The 20,035-nt window shown below is 40.3% G+C and overlaps 1 protein-coding gene across 1 annotated transcript in view; it reads right to left on the reverse strand.

The window, feature by feature from the left end:
* Nucleotides 1-20,035, reverse strand: part of EGF (epidermal growth factor) — an 87,238-nt gene that overhangs the window by 50,759 nt on the left and 16,444 nt on the right. Inside the window, 5 exon segments of the mRNA XM_040238377.1 lie at nucleotides 6,713-6,915; nucleotides 9,870-10,097; nucleotides 10,503-10,684; nucleotides 12,144-12,163; nucleotides 12,896-13,075. Coding sequence (XP_040094311.1) covers nucleotides 6,713-6,915; nucleotides 9,870-10,097; nucleotides 10,503-10,684; nucleotides 12,144-12,163; nucleotides 12,896-13,075 — 813 coding nt within the window.

Genomic DNA, 20,035 nt, shown 5'->3' on the forward strand with positions numbered 1-20,035 from the left:
ATTTATAAAGATGCTTTACAAAAATAAAAAGGTCACCTCTGGAGGATTAACTAACCCTTTATTCTGAAAACAGATAAAGTAAGGGAAAGATTAAATCAAGCATTTAATTTACCTTTTTTAATAAAAGATGCTCCTCAGGGAAATCATATACCTGATTGGAAAAGTTCTTCAACTAATAAAGCAGTAATAGAATTAGAATGTCATTACTTCAACCTCCTAATGAAAAAATGGCTCTAGACAATGATAATCAATAGCTTGTAAAGCCATTATATGAAAGGCTGAGAGGAAACTCTACAATGGACTGACCAGGCTGATAACACCTAAATCCCTGACCTATCTTCGAGCATCACAAGGAGAATGGAGACCCAGCCACTACGTGCCCTCTGACCTGGTTACTAGCAGCACACAGTACTACTTGCAGTACCACCTATAGAGTACTCTTGCAAAAAATCTGAATCTGATCAGGCTTATAAGCCAAAACTACCAGTTTATACACAGTCATGTTAAATGATACCATGGGATAGAATCTGCAAAGTCCAGAATGTGGGGAATTCTAAGGGACAAGATCTGGATTCCTCAACAAACAAATGGCAGGGAAAAGCCTCAGAGAATAAACAGAGGCCCCAGCGAGGCATATGGAAACCAACCAAGAAGAGACAACGGCAAGAAAGATAGAAAAATGATAAACAGCTATTCAAAGTATTTAAAAGGCATTTCAAATGGCAGCCATTTGGTTGTCAGGGCAAACTTGCATTAAAAAAAACCCAGCTTTGCCTCAAATCAGTCCTATTCTTGCCCCAGTGGTGTGTAATCTTTGCAAATGTGATCCTTATCATTAAGAAAATATCTATATCTATAAATGTTAGGAAGATACAGAAATCCACAATTTTCTAAGATTTCTAGAAGAAATAACAGATCTGGGTACTCAAAATGATCATTTAAACTATATGAAAACAGAATATAAGTGTAGGCGAGGACATGGAGAAACTGGAGGCCCCGTGCTCTGTCAGCGGGAAGGTAAAATGATGCAGCCGCTGTGGAAAGCAGTGTCACGAGCCTTCAAGGAACTGAAAACAGGATTACCATGTGATCCAGTAATTCACTACTGACTATATCTTCATAAGAATTAAAAGCAGGGTCTCAAAAAGAAATTTGTATACCCACATTTTTAGCAGCATTATTCGCAATAGCTAAAAGGTGGAAGAAACCCAATTATTCATCAACGGGTAAATGGGTAAGTAAAATGGAATATATACATGCAATGGGGTATTATTCAGGCTTAAAAAGGAAAAAAAATTCTAACACATGCTACAAAACAGACGCATCTTAAGGACATCGTGCTGAGTGAAATAGACTAGTCACAAAAAGAGAAATGCTGCATGGTCACACTTATAGAAGGTACTTAGAGTAGGAGTCAAACCCTTGAAACAGAAAGAACTATAGAATAGTGGGAGCCAGGGGCCGAGGAGAGGCAGAAACGGGGAGTTGTTATCTAACGGGTGGAGAGTTTCAGCTTTACAAGATGATAACATTTACAGAGATGAATGGTGGTGATGGTTGCTTACACACACACACACACACACACACACACCCCATAAGCGAACTTAATGCCCCTGAACTGTACACTAAAAGTGGTTAAGATGAGGGACTTCACTTGTGACCCAGTGGTTAAGACTCTATACTTCCACTGCATGGGTTCAATCCCTGGTTAGGGAACCGAGATCCTGCATGCCACATGGCACAGTTAAAAAAACACTAAGATGATAAATTTTATATGTATTTTACCACAATTTTCACATTTCAGAAAAACTACATGAAAAAAATACTTATATATCTAGGATGATTCTTTTCTATAAGTTTCACAAAACCCCCAAGGTTTTATAGTAGAAACCCTAGCAATGACATAATCAAAATGAATCAGAGTTGCACCTGGACAGCTTTAGCTACACTAGCTTCTTTCATAAACAGGTACATTTTTGCTGCTACTGCTAATTCGCTTCAGTCGTGTCCGACTCTGTGGACCCCATAGACGGCACCCACCGGGCTCCCCTGTCCCTGGGATTCTCCAGACAAGAACACTGGAGCGGGTTGCCATTTCCTTCTCCAATGCATGAAAGTGAAAAGTGAAAGTGAAGTCGCTCAGTCGTGTCTGACCCTCAGCGACCCCATGGGCTGCAGCCCACCATTTTAGGCAGAAGCAATTCTCCTCTCAGAATTAATGACATTCAGAAATATTTCTGTGCATGAAATGAATGCAAAGTATTTTAAATACTGTTGACGACAGATGTCCTATATTTTCTAAAGAATATGCTCTTGAAATTCTCTTATGAATTTTAAACTGGAAACATTTTAAAGAATTACAGAAGAATGCAGAATTATTTGCACCTTTTATAAAAGAACATCTGTGAGCAGCAAAACTATAGTTGCAAATTCCCCAAATGTTGAACTTGAAATAGTGTCATTAACATTATATACAAAGTTCCCACCCTGGCTCTGAGATTCATATACAATCTGCCTTTCATGTTTGTGCATTCCACATCTGCAGATTCAACCAACCATGGATTGAAAATATTCTTTTTAAAAATTCTATAAAGTTTCAAAAAGCAAAATTTGAATTTGCCGTGCACCTGCAATGGTTTGCATAGGATTTACATTGCATTTACAGCTATTTACACAGTATTTACATTGTATTACATATGATAAGTAATCTTGAGATAATTTAAAGTATAAGGATGTTAGGTAATATGCAAGTACTATTCTGTTTTATATAAGGGACTATTGCAGCCTTGGATTTAATGTCGGCGAGAATCCTGGAACAAATCCCCATGGGTACAGAGGGATGGCTGTAATTGTACAGCTGTCAGGGTAGCCACAAGACCACTGTTGCCTCATAAGTTTAATCATGACAACAAAAATGTGAGATCAAGTCAGTCTCTTTTCAGAGAGCCAGAGAAGAAAGAGAGAGAGAGAGAGACTCTGTGTGTGTGTGTGTGTATGTGTGCGTGTGTGTGCTTGCATGTGTGTGTGCGTGTGTGAGAGAGATTGATTTCCTGAGTTCCTAAATAGACAATATTTTTAAAAGAAAAAATAAGATTTGGGTCCCATTGATCTGTGCAAATGGAAGCTTTTAACCACAAGCATGCCATGGATAGACAAGAATATGCCAAATTACAGATTTTCCCAAAACAAGCAAGGCAAATCTAAGATATGAAATTATAGACAGTAGCGAGAGTAAAGTTGAGGAGGCAGCATGGTGTCAGTCTGCCTGGGTTCAAATCCCAGGTCTACCCCAGCGTGACCTTAAACAAGTATTTGTGACATTGCTGAACCTCAGCTTTTAATCTATAAAATGGCACTAATAATCACAGGATTTGTAGGGTGGAAGGCAATGGCAACCCACTCCAGTACTCTTGCCTGGAAAACCCCATGGGCAGAGGAGCCTGGTAGGCTTCAGTCCATGGGGTCTTAAAGAGTTGGACATGACTGAGCAGCTTCACTTTCACTTTAAGATTAAATATATTAGAGAATCACTGGAGTCAGAAAACTATGAAACATTGCTTTTTAGAAATGACTATGAAAGCTTTTATCACTGCTATACCCTTAAGAGCCTAAGCTCTATGCTTTTTGAAATTTTAGGGAGAGTGAGCCTATAATTTCAAGATAGCTTAAATAGCAAAATTTGAGCCACGTCTTCCAAGTGCCATTCTTCATAAATCTATTTAGAATCAAGCTTAAAAATCACCACCAGAAAATCATTTTCGTAGCCTATATGGCAACTGAACAGTCTTCTATTTAATTTTTCAGCACTGCTTTATTATAAGACATAGGTTGCAAAAAATAAATAAGCTATTTGTATTGTAAGCTGAAAAGAACAAGAATCATAGAGTAGATTTGCAGCAGTCTCTTCTGAGGATAGCATGAAAAATAGACATTTCAACTGTGCCTTTAGATTCGCAATCAGGTGGATGGAAATAAATAGCCCCAGGTCATTCACCTTAAAACCTAAATAAAGAAACAATCGGCCAACCAGAGGTATAGAATTGGTATAGAATTTAAAGACTTAAGAGACAGTTTTCTATAACAAGTTAACCTGGGGTATCCTCTAATGCACATTAATGAAGTCTCCTTTATGTACAGTTGGGAAGGTCCCCTCGGGGAGGAAATGGCAACCCACTCCAGTATTTTTGCCTAGAGAATCCCATGGACAGAGGAGCCTGGCGGGCTACAGTCCATAGGGTCGCAAAAAGTCGGACACGACTGAGCGACTAATACTAAGATTAAATGAGATAACATAGCCCAGAGCAGATCATTCTGCATCCATTCTATAGTCATGACTATTACTATTATTTCTAAGAGCACTACAACCTGTGCCATTTTTCTATTTTACCTCCTATTCAGCAGCCTATGTGATCCCCAAATCTATTATTCCTAGCCCAGATCTTTTCCCCGAAACCTAGACCACTTAACTAAGGAATTAAAAAAAAATGTCTCTGAAGCACAAGAGAGTCTAAAAGATTGAAAAAGACTAGAGCTTCCCTAGGGGCTCAGATGGTAAAGAATCCTACTGCAATGAGGGAGACCTGGGTTCAAACCCTCCAGGGAAGATCCCCTGGAGGAGGGCATGGCAACCCACTCTAGCATTCTGGCCTGGAGAATCCCATGGACAGAGGAGCCTGGCAGGCTATACAGTCCATGAAGTCGCAAAGAGTCAGACACAACTGAGTGACTAAAGCACAGCACAGAGCTGAGCTGCAAAGATCTGTTGCAGGGAAAATTGATTTAAAACACTGGGATTCATTCATAATATACAAAAGGGAGCAGCCCCCTGAAGACTATCTGGCCAACAGTGGGGGTAGGGCTTATAACGTGTAAGGAAGGCAGCATGTACTCAGATATTAAATATCTTTAGAACTTGTTCCTTGTGGTATTATTTAGGGGAGAAGGTGTCAAAGGGTGTTTTTTCTTTTTCTTTTTTTCCTACTACAGTTTATTAAATGTTCTCTAGGCACTGGAAATACAATGGAGAGTTGTATTATCTGTCCTCACAGGACTAAGAAAGCTGAGGAAGTCAGACAATTACAGCAAACCATGATAGAAGATTTCCTATCACGAGCAGCTATTTTCTAAAAAGAGCTACTGAGGCTCCAGTGAGCTGGTCAGGGAAGGGGTTCCTGAAAGAAAAGATATTGGAGCTATTAATATTTCTTAGAGGATGTAGAGTAAGTCACTGCTGTGAATTAGAGAGAGTGTTCCCAGGGAGTTCCCTGGTAGCCTGAAAGAAAGTGAAAGAAATTGTTCATTGTTCAGTCATGTCCAGCTTTTTGTGACCCCGTGGACTGTAGCCTGCCAGGCTCTCTCTCCATAGGATTTCCCAGGCAAGAACACTGGAATGGGTTGCCATTTCCTACTCCAGGGGATCTTCCTGACCCAGGGATTGAACCTAGGTCTCCTGCACTGCAGGCGGATTCTTTACCGTCTGAACCACCAGGGAACAGTGATTAGGATTCATGGCTTTCACTGTCTCAGCCTGGGTTCAATCTCCGGTCAAGGAACGGAGATCCTGAAAGCCGTGCAGCCAAAAAAAAGGAGAAACCATGTTCCCAATCATGCTGAAAGGCTGGAGGAGAGAGCAAGCGTGCCTCCTAGGGTAAGAGAAAAATCAAAACTTTGAGGATGGCTGCAGCCCTGACTATAAATGAAACTGAGAAACAAACAGATGCCTGGGGAACCAGTTCAATAAAAAAGACACTGGGTTTTATTACTAGCAACTGAGAGTGTTTTAACCCAGGAATGACAAGATTGGGTTCTCCTTTTTGAAGGGTGATGCCCCCTGCAGCATGGCAGAGGGAGTCAGGGACACTAATGAAGTGGACCCCAGGGAGGGAGAGCTGCCGAGAGGGGCACAAGACGGTAGGTGGTGGAATGATAGGTGGAGAGTGATCTCACAGGAATGGATCTATGCCTGGGGATACGGAGATAAAATGCCACTCACCGAGGTCTACACCTGGAGGTCTTCCACCAGACACTGAAGGGAAAAGAGCTGGGCAGAAGGGAAGGGAAAGTGAGTGAGTCAGTTATTTCTTCTGTGCCTGAAGCACTTGCAAGAAATCAAGTAGAAATGCTCAGAAGGCAGATAATGCTTGTGGGCCTTGAGAGGCAAAGGTGAGCTGAGCCTGAATATGTACATCCACTGTGCCCCCTTGCTTGGCATGTCTGAGCAACCACGTGAAGCTTTGTGTTAGAGTCCAATGAGGGGAGGGGGAAAGAATGCTAAATCAAATTGGTCAAATAGTGATAGGCCTGGTTAAATGTTAAATTAGAATCTAACTGCAAAGGAAAGCTTTTGAAGGAATTTAAGTAGAGGAGTTAACCCATCAGATTTACCATTTATAAGCAAGAAGAGAAAATGAAGAGATTAAGTGGCATCTCCAACAGGCCAGACAAGACAAGCTGGCTGTTTGGACTATGGTGGTGGCAGTGGGAGAGAGAAGTGGACATTTGAGATATATTAGAATGTAGCATGGAAAGGATTTGGCAGTAGGCTGAAAATTGGGGTGAGGTAGTCTATGGGGTCGCACAGAGTCGGACACAACTGAAGCGACTTAGCAGCAGCAGTGGGAGAAATCAGGGATGACTCCTAAATGTCTGTCTTGAGTACGTGGAGAAGTGGGGACTACGTGCCGGACCTTGTTTGAGGTCAAAGATGACTCACCAGATGCCCAAGCATCACCCTCTGCCTTGGGCTGTACGAGTGGATGAACCAGTTTAATTCCACTGGGTGGCACAAATGACGAGTTGAGGGTGATTTTAACCATATCCTTCCCTGTGTGCTTGTTAGCTATCCAAATTGTCTTCTTTTTCCATGTTGAATAGAAGATACGATCACCAAAGAGGGACGCTGCAAGCAGGTTGTGCCTAAAAAGCAGGAGAAAAGCATAAAGAAGGGCAGAATATTTCTTCCTAGATTTATTAAAGTTTCACTTCAACTTATGGTCTGAATTTTAATCACCTACATTTTCAATCGTTTCTCATTTAGGGTTAGAAACAAACATTAAGTTTAAATTTGTATTTATGTAGCCATAATCTGAATTAATAGGATATATTTTTAGCTTCAGATCCAATATCTTTTTTTTTTTTTTTTGCTACTCAGCACGTAATTGTGCTGAAAATAAAACACTGAATAAAACAGACACAGGATAAGAGTGGATTGCTGGTTTCATCCCTTTCACATGCTTAATTTCTGTTCTCACTAAAGGCAGCTAGATTAGTTGTTGGCAAGATAGCAAATCAAATGAAACACAGATGTTTTACAAACCACAGGACATAATAATTGAAAAAAAAAACTAACCAGCATGTGAAAACTATAAGCCAAGTACTCTATTTTTTTTTTATTTCTTTACTTAATCTTCACAATAATCTCAAGAAATAGGTGCTACTATTATTCTCACTGAAAAACTTCTGCTTCGACTATGGTAAAGCCTTTGACTGAATGAATCACAAAAAAAAATGGAAAATTCTTAAAGAGATGGGAGTGCCAGAGCACCTTACCTGTTTCCTGTGAAATCTGTATGTGGGTCAAGAAGCAACGGTTAGAACCAGACATAGAACAGTTGATTGGTTCAAAATTGGGAAAGGAGTACAACAAGTCTGTATATTGTCACTCTGCCTATTTAACTTATATGCAGAGTACATCATGTGAAAAGCCAGGCTGGATGAATCACAAGCTAGAATCAAGATTGCTGGGAGAAATATCAACAACCTCAGATACGCAGATACTACTCTAAAGGCAGAAAGTGAAGAGGAACTAAAGAGCCTCTTAATAAGGGTGACTGCTAAGTCGCTTCAGTCATGTCCGACTCTGTGCAACCCCGTAGACGGCAGCCCACCAGGCTCCCCTGTCCCTGGGATTCTCCAGGCAAGAACACTGGAGTGGGTTGCCATTTCCTTCTCCAATGCATGAAAGTGAAAAGTGAAAGTGAAGTCGCTCAGTCGTGTCCGAATCTTTGCGACTCCGTGGACTGCAGCCCACCAGGCTCCTCCGTCCATGGGATTTTCCAGGCAAGAGTACTGGAGTGGGGTGCCATTGCCTTCTCCATAATAAGGGTGAAGGATGAGTGAAAAAGTTGGCTTGAAACTCAGCATTCAGAGAACTAAGACCATGGCTTCTCGTCTCATCACTTTGTGGCAAATAGAAGGGGGAAAAGTGAAGGCAGTGACAGACTTTATTTTACTGGGCTCCAAAATCACTGCAGATGGTGACTGTAGCCATGAAATTAAATTAAAAGTGATCCAGAGGGATGGGATGGGGAGGGAGGTAGGAGAGGGGTTCAGGATGGGGAGCACATGTAGACCCATGGCTGATTGATATCAATGTATGGCAAAAACCACTACAATATTATAAAGTAATTAGCCTCCAACTAAAATAAATAATTATTTTAAAAAAGAAAGAAAAAAAAGTCGATTGCTCCCTGGAAGGAAAGCTATGGCAAATTTAGATAGCATATCAAAAAGCAAAGATATTACTTTGCCCACAAATGTCTGTATAGTCAAAGCCATGGTTTTCCCAGGAGTCATGTATGAATATGAAAGCTGGACCATAAAGAAGGCTGAGTGCTGAATTGATGCTTTTCAAACTGTGGTGCTGGAGAAGACTCTTAGAATCCCTTGGAATGCAAGGAGATTAAACCAGTCAGTCCTAAAGGAAATCCACACTGAATATTCACTAGAAGGACTGATGCTGAAGCTTCAATCCTTTGGCAACCTGATGTGAAGAGCTGACTCATTGGAAAAGACCCTGATGCTGTGAAAGAGTACAGGCAAAAGGAGAAGAGGCAGTAGAGGATGAGATGGTTAGATAGCATCACCAACTCAATGAACATGAATTTGAGCAAACTCTAGGAGATAGTGGGAACAGAGGAGCCTGGCATACTACAGTCCATGGGTTCACAAAGAGTTGGATATGACCTAGCAACTGGGCAACAACAAATTATCCCACTGTATGGCTGTCCGCTTAATTGATAACATATCAGGCCTGAATAGTTTCTTCTGTCTTTCCACTGACCCTACCCTACTCAGGACTGTTCTGTGCAGCAAATAACTTCTGTTGTCAAGGGCTTTGTAATTAATTGTTGTTGTTCAGTCCCTAAGTCACGTCCAACTCTTTGCAACCTGTGGGCCATAGCCTGTCAGGCTCCTCTGTCAACGGGAGATTTCCCAGGCAAGAATATTGGAGTGGGTTACCATTTCCTTCTCCAGTGCATCTTGCAATCAACAGATATGGTTTAATAATCATTAGGATCGAGTAGTCTCTATGCTCTGTTAGTCACCAAAAAGTGATGAGGACCTTCACTGTTGTATTTCCAGCACCCACAAGACTAAGTTACTCATTCATGACTCTTGACTTAGGAATGCACTTCCTGTTTCCAAGTATGTGCTCCTAGACCCTAGGTTAACTATAAACTTGTCTCAACGGCCCCTTCACAGTATGGAAGCCACAGTATGCAACTACAAATGCTTTCAGATCATTGTCCACCTGATCCCACCCTGCAAGTTACCCAAAAATACACTGATCCACTGATTGTATGGAGTGGCCTGCCTTCTTTTTCAGTCTTGATACTTTTTCAATTCAGTGGGCACTTTCTGTTCTCTCCATCCTCCAATACCCGCATTAAAGGAAGCAGGATGAGAGAAGTCATGCAACCTAAGTCATTCACCTAATAAATAGTATATCTGGGACTTGAACTCAAGTCTTTTGGACCCCCAAATCTGTGCTAAACCACTACACCAGTTTAGCTGACAAAAATAAAATTTATTTATCACACAAACTCCAAATGGCAAGTGTTTTATTTTACACCAAAAGCAAAACTTACCACAGGGGGTATTTGCTAAAAAGGACAGAACCTCCGTCATAATCACAGGAACAAATACAAGGATCACCTCCTTCTCTGAGGTACTGAATCCAAAAGAGCCGCTTATCAAGCTCATCCAATGATACAGCTGCTGTTTTCTCTGATGTCTCTAACAGAAGCTTCACTTCCATACCACCAAGATCTGCTCTGTGAAGGCTGCCAGCCACCTCTGAAGACCAAAACATAAACCTGAGGGCCAGCATATCACAGAGACACTTCAGTGAGTGTCAGGCTGCTTAAGTGGTCAACTCTCTCAGTGTTTCACTAATCCCCAGATGTCTGCACAGGACGAGTTTGACTGTTTGAATGAAAATTCAGTTCAACAGATACTTATTGCAATTCCATGTGACTTCAAGTTAGAAGGAGAATTTTGCTTCTCTAGTGGGAAACCTTGGTAGTCAGGGCGCTATTGGTGAGGGAGCCTGCTTCGGTTCAAATCCAGGCAAATGACCTATTGAAAATGGGGTTTGTGCACCATAAAAGAGGGTCTTTGTCTCAATCAAAGACTCCCCTTTGAGTCAAAATGTTATGATTCCTTGACTTTTCATCAGATTTTGAAATAATATTTCAATGTCCAAAGCTAACAGAATTTACCTTGCTACTGGATCAATTGCTATATTTGTAGGATATTTTAAGGCACTTAAGAGAATCCGGGAATTGTTTCCTTTCATATCAGTTACTGTAATGATTCCTTCCTGTTGATGTGACCAAATAAGTTCTTCATTGATCCAACTTATTGCCATTCCTGAAACATTTTTATTTATATCGCATACTTTCTGTAAAACCAAAAAAAAAAATTTTTTTACTTTATTTTGCTTTACAATACTGTATTGGTTTTGCCATATATTGACATGAATCAGCCATGGGTGTACATGAGTTCCCAATCCTGAACCCCCCTCCCACCTCCCACCCCATATCATCTCTCTGGATCATCCCCGAGCACCAGCCCCAAGCATCCTGTATCCTGTATCGAACATTAAAACCAAAATTTAAAATTGTTATTAGTATTTCTCCATTCACAACAAAATTGTTTATTTTTATATAACAAGGTTCATTGTTTTAAGTAATTGTCATTTTTGTACTTTCCCAAAATTATTTAAATGATAAACTATTCATAGATACTGTGCCATTGTTCAGATGCAGCAATATTCATTCTCCCATGTGAATATTTCTGGGCATAGTATTTATATCACGGTTTTGAAATGAAAATGTATTCTCTATTTATGTAAATTAGGCAGTCAGTCATAATGTGTGAATAATTTTAACTATAGTAATGGCAGAATTTCAATTTTACCTTACAGTTAGTTTATTCAATTCCATTTGCCAGTGGAATTTCCCAGATTCTCACATGAATCCAATTTCAAGCTTTGCTAAATTCTAGCAAGACTGCCTTGGAGGTTGTGCCTAGGGTCATGAAGTAGATTTCGCATTAGGGCCCCCACTTTTCATCTAGCACCTTCTCCACCAGGTCCTGCTCTTTCTACAAGTCCTCACCTTTCCGGCTATGACTCCAGGATCCTCATAGCAGGGCTTTTCTTTATGCTTTCTCATGATAAAAACAACTTAACTAAGCCTCTTCTAATTTCAGGCTGTGCAAGTAAATCAGTCCTCTAACAGGGTGGAGGGTGAGAGACAGGAGGAAGCCCTGGTTTGCACCACAGCAAATTTCCGTGTTGGAAATAGTCCCACAGTCTCTGGTTTTCAGCTACCAACATGAAGTCACTGAACACAGAGCTGGGCAGAAATCAGTCTCCAGAATCTGTGCTATTCCTACATCTCATACAAAGTAATCTAGCCAACCCATTTAATCAATTGCTAATATATTAATTCACGCAGGTAAACTGTTTGCTTTTTAATGGTTATCTTCTACAAACAATGTTTTAACCCAAAGGAGGGACTAATACAAGTGGATTTTAGGCTCCAGGCCAATCTGTTCCTAATGATTTGCCACAAATTCCCAACTATCTAACGCTTTTTTCCAGTTTTTTCTGACAGTAAACCCTCCAGATTCTTAAACTCAAGATTTTGAAGCTAGTCTACAGATGGCTAGAGAGTAATGAGTAGCCATTTTTGTTAAAAGTGAGATTAGCAAGTATTAGAGATGTGATAAAACAAATTAGCACCTAATTGAAGGCTTTAGGAAGGTGAAAATTTTGCTTTAAAACAAAAATTAAACAAAAACACAAAAGCATACAGTGTGTACTTTTTGTTGAGGATAAATACTAAACATGAAGCCACCTGCTCTCTATAATTCACTTTCCAGGAGAAAACATTCCTATTGGGACTCATTTAAGGGTTTCACTAATTAAGAAGAAAGATTAAAGATCTTTTGTATGTTCTTGGACCAAAGTATTTTGCTATATCACCTGCTTTATTATTTTTTTCCAGCATGCAAACACCTTGAAAAGAAAAAAATTTCTTCCTAAATTTCAGGTGCAAAAACCCATGCCAGATTTTAAACAGATAAAATAGGGCTTCTCAACCTCAACACAACTGATGTTTAGGGCCTGATAATTATCTGTTTGGGGGACTGTCCTATGTATTGTAGAATGGTTGGAAGTGCCTCTGGCCTCTAAAACATTCTCTCTTCTCCCCATTCTAGTTGTGACAACCAAAATGTTTCTAGACATTGCCAAAGGTCCCCTGGAGGCAAAATTGCCACCAGCTGAGAACCACTAGAATAGAAAATAATGATGCAAATAATCTGTCTTAATCATAAAACGGTGATCTGGCTTATTAAACTTATATCTTTCCAAAAGTACATTGACATCCTCACTTTCTCCTTTGGGGACTTCTGAATATCAATGCCACATGCATGGGCTTGTTCAATAGCATGACAGCACAGATGCAGATTAAATACCTACATATGCTGGCTGCATATCTGCATTGTAATAATTTTCATTTATCTGAATTTTATAAATTTTGCTTTATCATTTTTGACAGCCTATTCAAAAATCCCTCAAATGACACAGGAAATGGTACTTTACCTCTTGCCTTCTGCAAGAGTTGTCTTTGTAGATCAACCCAATAGATTCTTTCTTCATTGTAACAAAAATCCGTGATCACTGATACGACAGCATCTGCCACCAACTGTTCGTAATTCATTCCTTCCAAGTCAATCCTAAAGATACTATTTCCATGGGAGAAAATTAAGAAGGGCACAAGACCTGCATGGGAAGAAACCAAACAGTATACTTTCAATGCTTTTTTATCTGATTTAGACAAAATACTTCCCCATGACAAATAACACAAGCAGAATTCATTTTTAAGTCCTGATTTTATATTTTAAATAAATACCATTGTCTAGAGGATCAAGAATGCCTGTAGATGTTCACAATTAATTTTGTAAATCATCCCACAAATTGATTGTAAGAGATGAATGTTGCCAAATTATGAAAGGAAAAACGACTGAAGAGAAAGATACTTCCTGGCTTAGTAATATTGTATGTTCAAAAAGAAACCACCTACTGTATTCTATTATACAGAGGGTCTGTATGAGTGTCAAATCTAATTATGTAAATCAAAATAAAGTTGCAGATATTACTGTTTGGGAAATGGATCTCTCCCTCTTCTGCTAAGTCACTTCAGTCGTGTCTGACTCTGTGCGACCCCATAGACGGCAGCCCACCAGGCTTCCCTGTCCCTGGGATTCTCCAGGCAAGAACACTGGAGTGGGTTGCCATTTCCTTCTCCAATGCATGGAAGTGAAAAGTGAAAGTGAAGTCGCTCAGTCGTGTCAGAATTTCTTCAACCCCATGGACTGCAGCCCACCAGGCTCTACCATCCATGGGATTTTCCAGGCAAGAGTACTGGAGTGGGGTACCATTGCCTTCTCCCTCCCTCCTCTAGTCTTACCTTATGAACAGAGCCTTCAGGTTACTGACAGAGAAGAACATGGTGAAACCTAGAGGTCTTAGGTAGAAGCAGGAAAAACTGAAATCCCATCCATGAAAGCTCTGAAATAGTTTGTTCCTGTTAACATTGCCACATAAAATTTAGGACTCCTAATTAAATTCAAATTGCATATATACTGTAGCCTACCAGGCTCCTCCATCCATGGGATTCTCCAGGCGAGAATACTGGAGTGGATTGCCATTTCCTTCTCCAGGGGATCTTCATGACCCAGGGATTGAACCCAGGTCTCCCACACTGGAGGCAGACACTAACCTCTGAGCCACCAGGGAGGCCATAAAATTTAGGACTCCTAATTAAATTCAAATTGCATATATACTGCATGGGACATCCTTTACCTTTAATAATTGTTCCCTGCTGCTGCTAAGTCACTTCAGTCATGTCCGCCTCTGTGCGACCCCATAGACGGCAGCCCACCAGGCTCCCCTGTCCCTGGGATTCTCCAGGCAAGAACACTGGAGTGGGTTGCCATTTCCTTCTCCAATGCATAAAAGTGAAAAGTGAAAGTGAAGTCGCTCAGTTGTGTCTGACTCTTAGCCATCCCATGGACTGCAGCCCACCAGGCTCCTCTGTCTGCTTACCTGAAATTCAAAACTCAATTACTTGAGTGGCCTGTATTTTTATTTGCCAAATCTGAGTAGTGGACCTCACTGGACATCTTGATTTCTACAAGGCCTTGCCCTGTATCCTAACCCCATACCTGAGACTGTTCTGTTCTAGGTGATGACCATCTACCCATTCTGACTCCCAAGTACTCAATACCTGCTTGGGAATTTGATACCTTTCTCTGGAAATTTCAGCAGAAATTCTAGCTGACTTCACATAGAGCTTGCCTGTGATGCTCCAAGACAGGGGACAATTTCAATCCCTGCAGCCAGGGTTAGAAAAGGTTGGTTTTCTTGATCTTTTCTGACTGAGGTTGGGGAGGCTTCTGCCACTCTGCCTTTAGATAACAATACCAGGTAACCACAAAGATGAGTGGGGGATTAGGAAAGAATTCCAACATATTCTCACTGCAGCCAGGGTGACTCTATTCTGTTTTAATATTTTTACCAATAGGAACAAAGTCAAAGAAACTAGCAGACCTATCAAATTCATAAAAGCAGAATCTATCCTATGGTAGTTATTTTACTAACAGTAATAATAATGAACTTTTACATCCTGATCTCATTTACCCTTAATATAACAACACGGGCTATATAAGCCATATACCACATTTGATGAATCAAAGAGAAAAAAAGAATTCTGAAAAACATTGAAATCCATAAAACAAACCATAGCATTAACTTCAACAGCTTTTCAAAAATATTTATAAAAATACTAAATATAACAAATATTATCTCAAGATTTTTCTCATTCATGGGTCAATTCTAGCATCCAAGGCTTTATCCTAGCTCTCAGAACTAGAAGACCTAGACATTACCTAGCTCAGTGTTTCCCAAAATTGTTCAAAAGAATCACACAAGGTGTTGTGTGTGTGTCTTTGGCAAATCACTTCCCTGGAGATTCCAATTCAGTAAGGTTGGGCTGACGACTAGGAATCTGTTTTTTGAACAGATAATCCAGGTGATTCTTTTATCCTACTGAATGTGGAAATCATAGATCTAGTTCAGATGAGAAATTCGATGATGCTTCCCAAAGTCCCACCAACAGTTGGTGGCAGAGTTAGATTTAGAACTCAGGAACTATCTTCCCAATCCAGCACTCTCTCCTGCCTCGCTCTGGGTTGTCATGAGTCAAGACATCACAAGCTTCATTTCACTCAAGTAACTGATTTTAATTCTGCTCCCCTCCAAATGCTGTTCCTATACTGTCAGCATCGTTGTGTGTAAACCAGAGCCTAGGCTGAGTATTGTAAAAATGAATTATAATATGATTTAAAAGAAAGTTAAAAGATTAGTCTTGGTGAAATAGTCATTAGTGTGTACTATGCTGGAAATGATAAATACGTTAGTGGTTTTTAAGACCTGTCAAGGACTTGTAAGTGGTACAATCTGTGGATGTGTCGGCAGGGTGTGCATGTTTGAACAAGTAAATTCTCCCATGTCAAAGCCTACAGCGTTTATTTTGGGTGCAGTTCAGTGAGAAGAAAGTGCATAGAAAATCACTTCTAAGCAACACAAACCCGAAGACAGCAAACAGGTCCCAGCAAATCAAATGGAAACTCTGACCTCTCAACCTGGGGATTAATAGGGGATCGTCAGGAATTAGAAAGGAGTCCAGGATGTTTGGAGCACAATGAAGATCTGGGGCTTCCATAGCACAGAGGTTAATCACAAAAAGCGGGGTTTTGATTGAAAGGGTTGGGGTGGGTGGGTGGGTGGCAATATTACACAACCAGCACCTCTACATCTGCTCCGAGTTTGGGAGAGTAGCCCCACCCAGGTAAATGAGAAGAGGAATCAACTGTCTACTTTGGGCCTTCGGGGCTAAAGGTCATGGGACCAAGTGAACACATCAAGGATACTGGCAAGCATATTAGCAAGATACCTTGGTCTTCTCAGGCCCACACGGTCACCTGCCCTCAACACCACAGCTTTCTTGCTCTAAATCTGGAGACAGATTGAAGAAGGCTCACAGGACAAAAGAGAAAATAGAGCTCTGGACCTTCAGGATTCAATGACACCCTGGGAAAAGAATGTAGATTTAAACTGATAGGTCTGGTGTAAAAAAGCCTGATGCCTCCTCACCTGTTCCTGCCTAAGCTCCCGATAGGAGTAATTTGTTTCTCCCCAGCAAGGAGCTGACTTGAATATTATCTGTCTTATGAAGTGCAAAAGTTTTACTTCACTCTAAAAGTCTATCCTCATCTTTTTTCAATTACAGGACTTAAAAGGATATACATTTACTTTTTGGGAAATCACAGCTTTCTTCTCAACTTATTCATTAGGGTCAAAACTCAGGACAGGTGAAAGAGAAGCAGGATGACTCAGAAGTAATACATTGAATAAAAACAGCTCATACAACTCAATAACAAAAAATACCCAGACAACCCAATCAAAAAATGGGAAGACCTGAATAGACATTTCTCCAAAGAAGCAATACAGATGGCCAATAGGCACAAGAAAAGATGCTCTTCATTGCTAATTATTAGAGAAAAGCAAAGTAAGTAGGAAAGAAAAAGATGTCACTTCATACGAGTCAGAATGGCCATCATTAAAAAGTCTATAAATAACAAATACTGGAGAGAGTATAGAAAAAATGGAACCCTCCTACACTGTTAGTGGGAATGTAAATTGGTGCTGCCACTATGGCAAAAGAGTATGGCAGGCCCTCAGAAAACTAAACATAAAATTGTCATATGATCCTGCAATCCCACTCCTGGGCATATATGCAGAGAAAACCATAATTCAAAAAGATTCATGTACCCATATATTCATAGCAGCACTATTCACAATAGCCAAGATGTGGAATGTCCATTAACAGATGAAGGAATAAAGAAGATGTGGTACACATATACAGTGGAATATACTCAGCCATAAAAAGAATGAACTAATGTCATTTGCACCAACAGGGTTGGACCTAGAGATTATCATAGTAAGCAAAGTAAGAAGGAGAGAAAAATACCATATGGTATCACTTATATGTGAAATCTAAAATACGATACAAATGAACATAACTACAAAACAGAAACAGACTCACAGACCCGGAGAACAGACTTGCAGTTGCCAAGGCGAGGTGTGGAGGGATGGGTGCGGAGGGAAGGATTGGGAGTTTAGGATTAACAGATGCCAACTATTATATGTAGGATGGATAAACAACAAGGTCATAATGGGGAATTATCCTGTGACAAACCATAATGGAAGAGACTATAAATATATATGGATAATTGAATCACTGTATAGCAGAAATTAACACAACACTGAAAATCAGCTATACTTCAATAAAATTTTTTAGAAAATAATAACACATCTAGAAAGGTGAGAAAAGAGATGTGAAATTAAATTGTTACCAAACCAAACTTGGGTCTGCTCACCTGCGTGCAGTAAGGCCCAGCTGCTGATACCAGGTTGTGGTGAAGGACAGCACAGTGTTTATTGTAGGAAGCCATACAAAGCCTGGAACAGCTAGTGTTCAAAAACCCTGTACTCCCCATGGCTTTCTGCAAAGCATTTATAATGGAAGGTGAAGGGGGGAGTGGGGGGGGGGCATCCCAGACTGTGAGATCAGCTCACACACAATTCTCTGATTGGTGAGGTAATGGGGCGGTGCCCCAGGGGTTAACGTATCAATCCTTAGGCACCAATAGGTGTGTGTAGGGAGGGCTACATGCTCATGGTCATCAAATAGTTATTTACTTTCATTTGGTGGGGGGGATTAACACTTGTAAAACAACTCAGGAAAAGTACATCAAATCTGTTATGTAGGTACTTCAGAGAGGACCTGAAGCAGAGGGTAAGAGGGAGGCGTCTGTTGCAGGAAGGTCCCATCAGGTCCTGCTCAGTTACAAAATCTTAATTCTGTAAGAAAAGCTCTGAAAAATGTGAAGATTGCCACTCTAGACCCTGAATTGTGGTAAAATGGTGGTAAAAATCACCTGCAGCAAAAAATAGCCCCTTCCTGACCCTCAACCTCTTGCTGATTATCAGCTAAAGAGGACCCATCGCCAGGTCCTCAAGACAGTAACCAAGGCTACCAAGTTCCACAAAATTGAACTTGTTCAACAGAGTTGCTCAGTGTTTCCTGTGCTATCATACACTTTGATTCTCCAAGAGGGTGGGTGGTGCCTATCACCATAATAGAAAGAGCCAGCCTCTTGAGTGTTACCTCTGAGGTGGCACATTAAACACATTATTCGGTTTCACTGGGTAATGTTAGGAAGTAGGCACTCTTGGCATCTTCATTTTACAAAAGAAACTGAAGTTTAGAGCCATTAACTTGCTACAAGTCACATATCCAATAAATAACAACTGGAGATTTAAAGCCATGTCTTTCTGATCACAGAGTTTAACTTTTAAATATCATGCTTATCCTGAACTGAATTCATCCTGAATTCATTGTTGAGCATCTTGTAGTTCATATCTGTCCAGACACCCACTTTGGGTCACATTTTCTAGGCATCTCACCAAAAGGCTGGGTTCTCTGCATCCATCCATGTTCTAGGAACTAATTAGAAAGTGGGTCCTTTCAATGGCTTCTATATCACCTGTATATTTTTATACCTAATTCTATAATATATTGCAACCCACATATAATGTAATCCCTGCATTCATGGCCCCTTTCTCCATCTTCAAAGCCATCAGCGTATCATCTTCAAATGTTTCTGCTTCGATCATCTTCCTCCTCTGATATTTTGCCTCCCTCTCATAAGGATGCTGCTGAGTACATTTGGGATCCACCTAAAAGTCCAGAATAATTGCCCTATCTCAAGATCATGTTTGTGACATCCCTTTTGCTGTGTAAGGTCACATTCACAAGTTCCAGGAATTAAAACATAGATATATTTGGGGGTCCCTATTCAGCCTGAAATAATTAACAATGGTGAGTATCTTTTCACAGACTTATTTACCATCCTTATATCCTTTTGGAGAATATGTCTGTTTAAATCTTTTGCTCATTTTTAATTAGATTATTTATTATTATTGCATTTGAAAGGTTTTTTTCTTTAATATATGTTGAATACAAGCCGTTTGTCAGACGTGTGTGTGTGCTCACTCAGTCATGTCCAGCCCACCAGGTTCCTCTGTCCAAGGAATTTTCCAGGCAAGAATACTGGAGTGGGTTGCCATTTCCTACTCCAGGGGACCTTCCTGACTAAGGAATCAAACCTGAGGCTCTTGTGTCTCCTGCACTGGCAGGCAGATTCTTTACCACTAAGCCACCTGGGAACCCCCCCTCTGTCAGACACATGCTTTGCAAATGTTTTCTTCCAGTACATGGCATGTGTTTTCATCCTCTTGACATTGCCTTTGGTAGAGCAGAAATTTTAATTTTTATGAGATACAATTTGACAAAATTTTTCCTTTGTATATTATGCTTTTGGTGTGTCATTTCTAAGAACTCTTAATTCCAGGACATAAAGATTTCTGTTTTCTTCCAAAAGCTTCACACTTTTACATCTTAAATTTAGAGCTATGATCCATTTTGAGTTAACCTTTGTAATAAGGTGTGCAGTTTAGGTTGAGGTTAATTATTTTGCTTGTAAATGTCTAATAGATTCAACATCATGTTGAAAAGACTATCCTTTCTCTGTTGAATTACTTTGGCATCTTTGT

Source organism: Oryx dammah, unplaced genomic scaffold (assembly GCF_014754425.2).
Source record: "Oryx dammah isolate SB20612 unplaced genomic scaffold, SCBI_Odam_1.1 HiC_scaffold_3, whole genome shotgun sequence".
Lineage (NCBI taxonomy): Eukaryota > Metazoa > Chordata > Mammalia > Artiodactyla > Bovidae > Oryx > Oryx dammah.